A 13,472-nucleotide genomic window follows, 5' to 3' on the forward strand; every position below is an offset into this window, starting at 1 on the left:
CATTGTTTATGCTATGAATCAATGAGATACATGGCATTGAGTTGTATGTAGAAAAACCCCAGGTGTTATGTACTGTGTGCAGTGCTGAGTTGTCATGTAAGCTGCGTAGTGTGATATATGATATGTAATATTTTGTGTAATACAAACGTTTTATAAATAATAAATCAATAGTTTCTTATAATAGGCTAAGCATGGATTACATGTAGAATTCTAACATAAATGTAAACATTTACAAGGATCTAACTTCCTTCCGTAAAATGTATGAGAAATAGTGTTACTGCAGTGCAGAATGTACATTAGATGTCGGTGGTTCGGGATTTATCATTATACGGAATAAGCAATAATGTGTAATATCCCCGCTTTAGTATAATAACAATGTAATACGATGGCAGGAAAATGGAATGTTATCCCTACATATACTTTATGATGATCCTAATAATAAATTAATTAGCATGTGTGAACATATTTAAATCTGTTCATTCTATGGAAGTCACACAAATCCAATTCTAACATCGTTTAACGATTCCATCCCACACATCACCTATAATAAGCCTAGTGTCATAGGCTTATTATAGGTGATGTGTGGTATGGAATCGTTAAACGATGTTAGAATTGGATTTGTGTGACTATTCCATAGAATGTAAGCCTGCGAGCAGGGCCTTCCTACCTCCATTACTGTCTATTACCCAGTTTTGTCTTATCTGTCTGTCCTATTGTTATACGCAACTGTATACAAATAAATATCTCTACACAATTCTGGAGCCAAGCGTGTGATTAGTGATTCATTTTTAATATTTATTAATTAGATATGCTTGTACATAGGACATTCGTATACATTTTGCCCTTGGCATATGCAATATTTATATAACTACACAATCATGACATGACTCCCCCGTTTATGTCAGTCTTGTAACATGCTGGTACTTGTAGTTTGCTGGAAATCTCCCTCAAGTCCACTGAGATGCTAGAACTGAGAAGAACCTACATAGATCCATATGGCTCCCCAATAAGCAGCTAGCCGCGGCTCCTCCTCAGCATCCAAATAGTGTCCGGATCAGACTGAAAACATCGGGAACACAGCAGGTAAGTGTCCCTGGTCTGGTGATATGCTGTACTTACACTGTATGTGGCCTGTGCGCACGGTATCTAGCCCACTGTATGATGTTACATTATATATATATATATATATATATATATATATATATATATATATATATATATATATAGTATGTATGTATGTATGTATGTATGTTTGAGCCTTACATACAGTGTATTATGATTGTACTGTTACTCTATAGCCGCCTGCGGTGTTGTACATTGCACTGTACCTACCTGTACAGTATGCTGTTGTTACATTGTACCTGACTGCTGTGTAATTTACAGTGTGATCATGTTACTGTATTTCATGTGCATATATTCTACAGGGAATAGCAAATGATTCCTTTTAGTTCGATCCTTCTTGTACAAATAGGTAATAAGACCGATGAACAGCATATTATACTTGTATATTAACAAGTCGATTTAGCCCTGAGATCAGCAGCAGTCTGAGTTCACTGAGGTCGCACACACAGTAATATATTAGATCACCTTATTCAATACATGCATTACTATGTCACACCACATATAGGAACAATGCGCAGGCTAATGTCACACAACATGTAGTAACACAGTGCACAGGCTAATGTCACACCACATGCGCAGGCTAATGTCACACAACATGTAGTAACAGTGCACAGGCTAATGTCACACCACATGCGCAGGCTAATGCCACACAACATGTAGCTTATGTCAACAACATTTAGTAACAGTAGGCTAATGTCACACCACATGCGCAGGCTAATGTCACACAACATGTAGTAACAGTGCACAGGCTAATGTCTCACAACATGTAGTAACAGTGCACAGGCTAATGTCTCACAACATGTAGTAACAGTGCACACCTGAGCAGCTGCATACGGGCGATTCGGTGAGAGCGCTTTACATGCGATTTCTCATTTCTTTGTCGTTTAACTACTGATATACAACAGTTACTGGGATTATAAACCAATGACTATAAAAATCCATTTTATTTGGTATAAACTGACATTTTGAATACCAAGACGGGTAAAACAAACCAGCCAACTGATACAATATTTAACTAATAAATAAATACATTAATTACATAAATAATAATAAACTACCATCTCAATGATGACATACCCAGATATATATTGTTGCTAAATACCATTTATACCCATAACTATATCGCTATTCACAACTATATAGTTTTACAATAAAATCCCCACATATGACTACAGTATATTGGTACTTAACACTATGCCTATAGTAACAGTAAATAATAATGTGTAACCAATTAAAGTCTGTGCCCAAAATTACGTTAATGAAATAATAACCATACCCAGAGCTATATTGTAATATTGTTACCAAATAACATTAATTCTCTAAACTACTTGGTACTGAGTAAATCATCTGGATATAAGTATATACATAAATAACAGGTAATAATGTATATATGTAGTATAATTCTATACACTGGCCGGCCTCAGCCGGATGCCAGAGTATTTGGACAGTTATTTTATGTCAGTGCCCATGGGCAATGAGTATATGGGGCCGCTATTACTATTGCCCGGTGAGCGCATGTAGGAATGACAGCAATGATAGTAAGTAGCACCAGTCACGTGACTACCCCCCCCCCCCCCTCATCCTCCCCCCGTCGCCGGCAGCCGATCTCCCTCACTCACAGAGCAGCAGCTCACGGGAGAGGCGGATCTCACCCTATCCGGGCGTCACTCCTTGCCCAGCGCTGTATGACTCCGGCCGCCGCGTCTCCTGCACCCACCGCGCCCGGCAGCCGGCTCTCCTCTCCTGCTGCACACACAGCCGCCAGAGTGAGTATCTCTCCCTGCAGCCCTATCTCGCCGCCTGTCCTTATCTGACAGATAAACCAGGGGAGGTATGTGCGGGGACAGCGCCGGGAGATCTGCAAGGACACTGATTTACCGCTGCTGCCTGATAGCGTGGCATGAGCGATGCTCCGCGTTATCACTGTCCAAATGTTTGCGCTAGATGCTCCACTCAGGATTTATTCCCCGTGTTATCAGGAGCCTGTGATCCCTCCGTGCAGGGCATATAGCTGCGGCGGGGCCCGGGCACAAGGCATGCACAGCTCACTCCCCGCGCAGCTCACTATTAATACATAGCTGTATTATGCGTAATATACCTGCTCTATTCTACTGCCCTGCATGTGCCCAGTCCTCCTCTATGTTATATGCACATAGTGTATATAGTGGGTATATACCACCCATGCTACTCTCCCTCCTCATAAGTATGTGTGCGTCTATAATACCCCCATGCTGCTCTCCCTGCTGATGGTATACAGTGTATATATAATACCCCATGGTACTCTACCTGCTGATGGTATACAATGTATATATAATACCCCCATGGTACTCTCCCTGCTGATGGTATACAATGTATATTCAATACCCCCATGCTACCCTCCCTGCTAATGATATACAATGTATATATATTACCCCCATGTTACTCTACCTGCTGATGATATACAGTATATATATATATATATATATATATATATATATATATATATATATATTACCCCCATGTTACTCTCCCTGCTGATGGCAATGGTGTACAGTGTGGATCCCCCATGCTACACCCCCAGGAAGCCCCCTCCCCCAGGCTGCTGACTTCTCTCCCTAACCTGTGTCTCTCCCTCACTTGCAGGATCGCTCCCCGGGGGGAGTAGCTGTGCGGCGGCAGTGCAGGGCCCGGAGCGGCATCACTAGAACCGGAGACTGGGGACTGCGGCCGGAGGAGGAAAATGTACCAGAGCCTGGCCCTCACCTCCAGCCACGGCCAGTCCGCCTATGCCCATGACTCTGCCAACTTCCTACACCCGGCGGCCAGCCCCCCGGTCTATGTGCCCACCAGCCGGGTGCCGGCCATGCTGCCGACCTTACCCTACCTGCAGAGCTGCGAGGGCGCCCACCAGGGGCACCACCTGGGCAGCCACCCGGGCTGGCCCCAGACCGCCAGCGACAGTCACGCCTTCAATGCCAGCAGCCCCCACACACCGTCCGGGTTCTCCTACTCTCACAGCCCCCCGGTGGGCAACAACAGCGGGAGAGATGGGGCCTATCACCAGAGCCCCCTGATGCTGGGCGGGGGGGGCCGGGAACAGTACGGAAACGCGCTGGTGCGCTCGGTGAATGGCTCCTACTCCAGCCCCTACTCCTATGTCGGCAGCGAGATGCCCCCGTCCTGGGCAGCGGGACACTTTGACAGCTCGATGCTGCACAGCTTGCAGGGCAGGTCAGCGCTGCACGGGAGGAGATCCAGCCTGGGTGAGTACCCCTGCTGTGCCCAGCTCTCATACCCACCAGTGCCAAGCTCTGTAGCCTGGGCAGCTGGTGGCTGTATAATAATATATCAGTGTCTCCTAGAAGTGGCTTGTGGTGGATGAGCACCAGGGGAGCCGCAGGTTGCCCAAGGTGATGGAGTGGTTTGCTCTATATTATACAGTGTGTATTTAACTTTATTCCTGTAACTACAATGTGACCTTGCAGGCTTCTGACAACCTCCTCAGCAGCATACTGTATGTACATAGCTGTCTGTACACCGTCATTACCTGTCCAATATTGACTGAGAAAGAATAGCATAGTAGGAATCATAATAATAATAATAATAATAATAATAATAATAATAATAAAAAATTCATATGGAAAGTTTGTGAGATACAGATAAAACAGGATCAGCTCACATTTTGCTGTAGTTATGTATTATTATGATGATTATGTTTTTTATTATTATTATTATTATTATTATTATTATTATTATTATTATTATTATTATTATATTTCTATGTAATATGCTTATTATTAAAATGTTATTGTTAACATTTACTATAGAGCCAGCATATTAAAGTGTGCTGTGCAATCGCAATGTCGATATATATTGTAACTTTAGATAAATGTGTGTATGTATGTATGTATGTATGTATGTATGTATGTATGTATGTATGTATGTATGTATGTATATGTTGTGTGTGTGTGTGTGTGTGTGTGTGTGTCTAAAATATCAGATAAATTGATTTAGCTTTATTAGCAAGAAGTAAAATTGGCAACTTTTTATTCCAATTGCTCCTATAGGACAAAACTGCAACTGTATCAAATGATATTTTACTAAAGAATTGAAGTTTGCAATGCAAAACCGTTCATCTTTTACTTGGATGTTAATACCCAGGCTAGTTTCATGACTATACTCAATTGTAAAGCACTATCAAGTATACAGGTGCTATATTAATAAATGTTATAATAAGGTACCTTGAGACACCATCGTAATAACAATAATAATAATAATGATAATTATAACTACAACTATAATAATAATAATAATAATAATAATAATAATAATAATAAAAACCATTAGAATATAGAGAGCTAGCAAGAGGCTATTATTATTGTTATTATTATTATTATTATTATTATTATTATTATTATTATCATTATTATTATGCTTTTAAGGGGTCCTTAGCTTTTCCAAGAGGATAAAAAAAAATATATATAAAAATCTTAAGCATAGCTAATACAGACTGTATTTAAATGCCCCTACTGTAGTGACCTATTACAGGTGTGCAGTTGCCTTAATTATCTAGAAGATAAAGGGTAGAGAGGTCCGTGCTCATATGAGCATAGAATCTATAGATTCATCTAGAATGATAAATAGAATTTGATGTTATCTAGCTAGCCAGATCCAGAGTTGCTAATAACAACAATGGAAGGCATGAAAGAATACTGCGGTGACAACTTCAGCAACTTTACTGGAACAAATATCTTGTTAAATGTAACCAACAGTGACAGTTTAGTCCTGACGGGTCTGATTGCATGGGCAATGGTATTAACTGATTCATTTATAATAAAACTTCGTCAACCTCCAATTTAAAAATCATTCAGTAACTATACAGATATTGAGATGCATATTTAGTCACACCTTCTTTTAAATTAATGGGTTTTTATGGAAATAAAAATGATATATGTGTGTATATATATATATATATATATATATATATATATATATATATATATGCATACATACATACATATATTCACACACACACACACACACACACACACACACACACACACACACACACACACACACACATACATACATACATACATACATATACACACACACACACACACACACACACACATACATATATTAAACACTTTGCTATATTAAAATAAACATAAATCCACATCCTACTTGTGCTTTTCACTCTACAAGTGTTTTTTTCCTTTGAGAATCCTTAAATACCTAATAATAAAGGATCCAAAGAGGAGAATGTTCAGTTGATTAATTGATGTCTTAAAAACGTGGGAGTATATAAATAATAAAATATTGTGCACTATATCAGTTATATATGTATGTGTGTGTGTGTGTGTGTGTGTGTATGTGTGTTTTTTTGTAAATATATGTTTGTGTGTAATGTGTATCCGTGCAAATATTGTGTGTGTGTGTGTCTGTATATATGTGTGTACATGCATTCACATACTAGTTTTTTTTTTTTTTTTTTAAATCTGTTTATTCCAATTTTCATTGCTTGACATAAAACAGTGAACAAATAAAGAACGAATTGTGGACAAATTGCGTCCATGCAATATCATACAATTCGGACAAGTGTCTGTATGCAACATCTTACATATCAATGAATCTTTACATCAATAATAACAGTTGACGAGGAAGATATTATCTGAGTTGCTCTCTGACCTTAAACACCCTGATTAATAATTATTACCAGCGATGCCTTAATAGAGACACATTTTTGCTTCGCCATTACACCTGCCCCTTAATAATCCTATATCAAGTAAACATAAATTACATGGAACAATAGAAGACCAAGACTAGACAAAACATGACAATACATAAGAAAACACCAAGGAAGGTAGGGGGGGGGGAAGGTAGAGAATGTTACTGTTAGTAAAAATTATGTAAGGTTAGAATGTGACATCTAGCGTCAAAGAACAAAAATATATTATGTATATACATTCATTAATAAACTGTACTATACGAATCTTTCATCACTAGACAGTCACCATAGCTCTAAAAATAGCCTTTAAAATTCGAATGCCAGAACCACCAAAAAACACTTATTCAGAGATATGTCAAACCTCCTTTGATTCTGTATTGCAAATTGCAAATTCAAAGCGAGGAAGATACACATAGTTGTCTTATACAGAGGATAACAGAGGATAACAGAGAGGAATACCTTTAAATTATCATTCTGATTCAATTGTAGTTTCAAAAATGGAGAGAATATGGGCCTTAGCTTCACTGTCTAAGGTGTCCATAAATGGAGACCATTTTGCTACAAACTTTCTCACTCCATGCACAAGATCTAATTTAGCATATTTCCTTTCAAAATATAAAATCTGTGTGAGTTTTTTTTTAAGGGTCTCGAGTCGTGGAGCTGCTTTTTTAGTCCAAAACATAAAAATACATTTCTTTGCAACCGCCAAGATTGTAATAAGAAGAGCTATATCATTCTGATTAAGATTTCCCGTACCCCAATTTTTAAAAGATAGACCCATCAGGGCCAAAGGATCAAAGGTAAACTTTACATTAAATATGTCATACAAAAAATTTATTACCTTCCACCAATATCGACGAACTTTACAGCATGACCACATACAATGTGCGAAGTTGGCCACAGAGAATCTACACTTCATGCAAGCCCCAGTCTCTTCTTGAACCATAAAGCTGCGTCTATGCGGAGTTATGTATGCCCTATGTACAGTACGCATGTAGACCTCTTGCAGATATACTGCATTTAGCACCTTCAGTGATTGTGGCTGCATTCCGATAATATCTTCTAATTGGTTAATTTCTGGTATGTCATTGGCCCATTTTTGCATTAGGAGCTGCCATTGAGGGTTATTCGAGAATTGACCTTTCATAAGTAATGCATATAAAAGTCTAATCTTATAATTTTTAAACAAAAGGTAGTGTAAAAGCAGGTCTATAGAGGACACCTGTGATATGGGGATTGCCCCCTTCAGTAGTAAACTAGAGATATTCAAAGAGGAGATGAAATGGCGCACCTGCAAGTAAACGAAGAAATGTGATTTTGGGAGATTAAAGTTATTTGACAGAACCGAGAAAGAGTAGAGACATCCACCTGGGTCAAATACACGGCAGGCCATGTCTAATCCCTTGTCTTTCCATTCCGTATATAACGGGATGTTCATTGAAGGAGGAAAGGATGGGTTCCCCCACAACGGCACAAACTGAGACACAAAGGGGTTCCTCAGACATCTCTTGTTCATAGCTAACCACATGGCATAGGTGTCACTAAACAGAATATGAGTTTTGATTTCTTTTGGGACAACTTTTCCCTTCGATTGGATCAGAGCGCCCGGAGAGAACGGATGGCAAACAGCTTGGTCAAGATCAGGGTCAGTATAAGTGCCCTTGTTTAGAATCCAGTCCGATATATATCGAAAAAAAAAATTGCCATGGAATATGCCTTCATATCCGGGAGCCCGAACCCCCCCTCTTCTCTCGTAGCCTGCAGTTTTGCTCTAGCTATTCTCGGGCGTTTTCCCTGCCAAATGAATTTTGAAAACAGGGCTTCGATCCGCATTAGGTCTATTCTTTTCAATTTCAGAGGGATCAGTTGCATGACATAGAAAATCTTGGGGAAAACAATTGATTTAATTATTGCTAATCTGCCCAGTAGTGAGATAGGAAGGTCTCTCCAGGACGTCAGTTTTAATTCTATGGAATTTATAGTGTTTGTGAAATTCAATTTATATAATTTGGTTAGGTCTGAGCTAATCTGGATTCCTAAATATTTAAAATGAGAGTCAGTAACCATAAAGGGACTCTGGAATTTTCGAGGGGTTAATGGATTCTTTTCTCCCAACACCATTAACTCGGATTTGGACAAATTAATTTTGTATCCAGAGGTCGCCCCAAATGAACCCATGAGTCGTAGTAAGGCTGGAATAGACTGCTCCGGGTCAGAAATAAATATCAAAGTGTCATCAGCGAATAGCGCAATTTTCAATTCTTCTTTGTGGATTTTAATTCCATGTATGTGTTTAGATATCCGAATTGCTATTGCTATAGGCTCTATTGCTATCGCAAATAGGAGGGGGGACAGAGGGCAACCCTGCCTTGTCCCCCTCCCTAGTTGAAAGAACTGAGATAGCAGCCCATTACATGACACAGCCGACCTAGGAGCAGTATATATCGCCCTGATAGTAGCTATAAATTCTGGGGGAAAGCCAAATAAATCTAAGGTTTTAAATAAATGGGGCCATAAAACCAAATCAAAAGCTTTTTCGGCATCAACTGTAAGCACCATTTGAGTTCCCTCCTGTACCCCTTTTTTATTATGAGATTGCTGTATGGCTGCCAGTACCCTACGTACATTCGTGGTTGAATGGCGGCCTGTAATAAATCCGGTCTGGTCTTTATGTATTATACTCGGGATTATCGTTTTCAATCTCTCTGCTAAAATTTTTGAATAGATTTTATAATCTGCATTTAGCAGAGAGATTGGTCGATACGATCCCGGTAATTTTAGATCTCTGCCTGCCTTCGGTAACACTTTGATGATAGCATCCGAGAAATATAAAGGGAGTTTACTCCCCTCTTTTAATTTATTAAAAACATCTGTTAAAGTTGGAACTATTTCCGAATCCAGCATTTTATAGAACTCATTAGAATAGCCATCAGGGCCTGGGGCTTTTGCCAACTTAAGTTGTTTGATTACTTTGGTTACCTCCTGTGTACTTATCGGTTCTCTCAGGACCTTAATCGCTTCTTCATTTATCTTGGGGTATGGTAGAGAGTCCCACACTAAATCCCCTTCAGGATGGGAGACCGGAGTATCATTATTGGGGTCTGAGGTCATGCCAATTTGTGAGTTCTGCGCAGTGGCATACAATTCCTCATAGAAATCTTTTAGAGTTGCAACTATTTCTTCATTAGATTCTGACATTAACCCATTAGCCTTCTTCAGGGGGTGGACAACTGTTCTCTGTCTAGAGCCCCGTAAAAGATTTGTGAGCATTGAGCCCACTTTATTGCCAAACCTATAAAATTTAGAGTGTATATTAAAAAGGTATTTGTCCCCCTGTATTTTAAGGTATTCCTCAAATTGAGTTTTTACTATTAGATATTTCGCCCTAGTACCTATATTTGGCATTCGTTTGAACTCAACAAACGCATCGGTTAATTCTTTCTGGAGTTCTAAATATTTGGACTTTTGATTTTTCTTAACCTTTGCTGTATACGCTATCACCTCTCCTCTAAGTACAGCTTTAGCTGCCTGCCATAGATTAACTGGGTCTATTTCTCGACTATCTTCACTCATATTTTCCTGTAAGAACCCATGCCATGCGTTCCGAACCGTATCCTCCAATCCCTTCGTCTGCGCCAGATGTGAGGGAAACCTCCACATCTGTCCCTTGGGGTCTGGGCCAGCTAACTCTATCATTATTGTGACCAGGCCGTGGTCGGACAACACAGGTGGATGAATTTTGGTTGCCTTAACTTTGGGAAAAAGGGGTTCGGCAATAAAAATATAATCAATTCGTGACCATGTGCCATGGGTCAATGAAGTGCACGAAAATTCTTTTTCAGTCGGGTGAAGTGCCCGCCAGACATCAACCAGATTTAGAGATTTAACAAAATGCGGGATACCCAGTTTTGGGAGCGTTTTAGGATTTTTAGGAGGGGGGGTCCTGTCCATTTCCTGAGAAGAAATTAAATTAAAATCCCCACAGACAATGAGGGTAGAGGGATCAATTGTGTGCAAAATAGCTAGTAATTCAATAAAAAATTGCTTTTTGTATTGCGTCGGGGCGTAAACATTGCAGATGTGAAACTTCCTCCCCTCAATTTCTATTTTAACTAGTGAGTATCTACCATTTTTATCCGCTGAAATCATCTCAGCTTGTATCCCCAATGAACGTTTGGCAAGTGTTATTACTCCCCTAGACTTTGAATTATAATGTGCAGATCCAAGAACCACCCAGTTTAACATTTGAAGTTTCTTGACTTCCTCAGGCATTAAGTGCGATTCTTGTAAACAAACTATATCCATTCCCTGTTTATTAAGGTAAGTCAATAGCTTCCGCCTTTTCGCTGGAGTATGGACACCCCTGACATTTAACGAACCTATGCTTATTGGCATCCTAGCACTATAACATTGTCGTAGGTAACCTTCCTATGGACGGAGGAGATGGGAAGAAACATTAGGGAGACAAACAAGACATTTAGACTGACATACATGTACGACACTACAGCAAACACAAACATATATAAACTATTTACAATTGCAGCGACATAAGTAACTAACCCTATATCCACGACCTCCGGAGCCACTTAGATGTAACTAGCTCTTTCTCCTCTCTCCTTTGGTTAATGCGACTCAACTACGTCGCTCACCTGCTCCTTATTTGACTAAACTATAACTAAAACTGAATCCCGTCTATCAAGACATCAACTAAATTACAATCCTCCTATGATTAATAGTTAAATGTCCGAGTTTAACTTGTGAGTAGCTACCTGTAGACACCAAGAAGGAAGAAAAGGAGAAAAAAAAAAAAAAGGATCATATTGGTCTGTCCTCCAAGTCTCTCTAATCATAAAGTATGCAAGAAGAGCTTCAAATGTCTTAAACAGCCTTAATACTCAGTCTCTCCTTCTTCAGACCTGCACGGCCCCTTTAAAAAAATTTACCCCTCTTTTTTTCCTTTCTTTCCTCCCCTCCCCTCCTCCCTCCTCCCCCTTAAATCTGTTTACTCCATTTTTCATTGCTTTACATAAAACAGTGAACAAATAAAGAACGAATTGTGGACAAATTGCGTCTAAGCAGTATCATACAAATCGGACAAGTGTCTGTACGCATCATCTTACAAATCAATGAATCTTTCCATCAATAATAACAGTTGACGAGGAAGATATTATCCTTCTTCCTTTTTCCCTTCTTTTATTTTTATTTTTATTTTATTCTTTTTCTTCCGTATCTTCCCTATCTTCCCCTTTTTCTTCAATTTTTTTTTTTCTTTTCTCCTTACGTCCATATCTCATCCTGGTTTTTTCCCAGGTGCATCGACTATGTCCTCTGGCCTTTTGATCAAACGATTGCTTAACAAAAAAGCCTTTGCTTCTCCCACGTCTGTGAAATCATGTGGCCCAGAATCAGTTAGAATTCTAAGTTTTGCTGGGAACAACATGAAAAAACGACATTCTGCTTGTATCATTGCCGTGCAAAGAGGAGTAAATGCTTTCCTTGCTTTCGCCACTTCACTTGAAAAATCCTGAAAGATCCTTAGAACCTGGCCATCACACTTAAGTGGCGTCATCTTCCTAGATGCTGACCACACAGCCTGTTTGTGCAAATAATTTAGGATTTTTAAAATGACCACTCTCGGCTTATTGGGCGTTTGAGGAGACTGAGACCCCAGCCTATGGATCCTCTCCACCACCAAATCACCCGCAATCGACTCCAGCTGTAAAGCCTTGAGGATAGATGTACGAAAGAAATGCTCCAGTTGCGCATCTTTAACGGACTCTGGAATGCCCACTATTCTTAAATTATTGCGTCTCATCCTGTTTTCCATATTTTCTAGTCTTACTGTGAGTTGCTTGTTATCCTTAACCAAGGATTTCACAGCTCTCTGTACCGTTTGAATATCGTCCATGTTAGAGCTGATTTGGGCCTCTGCATCTGTCAGCCTCACTGTAATATGGCCAATCTGCTCTGAAATATCTTTCACAGCCTGCTGTAATAATGGGGCCATGGACGCTTGTATCAGCGCCATGAACTCTCTCTGATTTAATGACGGTGCCCCTAGTGTGCCCACAGTATCTATAGTACCTTCGGAGGTGATAGAAGAATCCTTGATGGGCTTCTTAGATACTGGAGTCCCCTGGGCGTTGTCTGACGGAGCCGCCATGTTCTGTTCTACACGTCTTTTTTCCATCCGTTGTGGCATGGGAGCCTGAGGCTGTGTTACTGCAGTGTTCGGCTCTGGTGATCGGTCCATCTCTGTTTCTGATCCCCTTGGCGAGCGGGATCTGTTTCTATGCCTGGTAGACAGGGTTATTCTTGCTGGAGCTGGTGAGGCAACGGAGCTGCGAGGAGACGCTGCTTCCTCCTCACATGCCGCACCGGAAGTCGCATTCACATACTAGTTATGTGCATATAATATATATGACTGAGCTTACAATTTAAACATTTTACAATTAGTAGTAATTTAAGAACAAATCTCCGAGTTATAAATATTATTTTATATGGTATTGGAGTCACAAAATGTGGGTTCCATTTGCTCTGGACCATACCTCTGACCTGCAGTGATGTCCGTATTAAATATGCAGGTGCCAGTTATTTAATTTAGATTTATTTTTTATTACCAATAGTAGTGATTTGCTCT

The 13,472-nt window shown here is 39.8% G+C and overlaps 1 protein-coding gene across 2 annotated transcripts in view; it reads left to right on the top strand.

Annotated features, from left to right (window-relative positions):
• The first annotated feature begins 908 nt into the window (after positions 1–908).
• Positions 909–13,472, top strand: part of GATA5 (GATA binding protein 5) — a 36,297-nt gene continuing 23,733 nt past the window's right edge. The window contains exons 1-2 of one of the 2 annotated variants that reach the window (XM_083146797.1): positions 909–1,083; positions 3,745–4,364. In XM_083146797.1, the coding sequence (XP_083002923.1) occupies positions 3,842–4,364 (523 nt within the window). In that variant the 5' untranslated portion in view covers positions 909–1,083; positions 3,745–3,841. Of the gene's footprint in view, positions 1,084–2,747; positions 2,889–3,744; positions 4,365–13,472 lie in introns of those variants that run through there. The other variant, XM_083146796.1, reaches the window with a different exon arrangement.

The sequence above is a fragment of the Crinia signifera genome, chromosome 6 (genome assembly GCF_055691185.1).
Source record: "Crinia signifera chromosome 6, ASM5569118v1, whole genome shotgun sequence".
NCBI classification, from domain to species: Eukaryota; Metazoa; Chordata; class Amphibia; order Anura; family Myobatrachidae; genus Crinia; species Crinia signifera.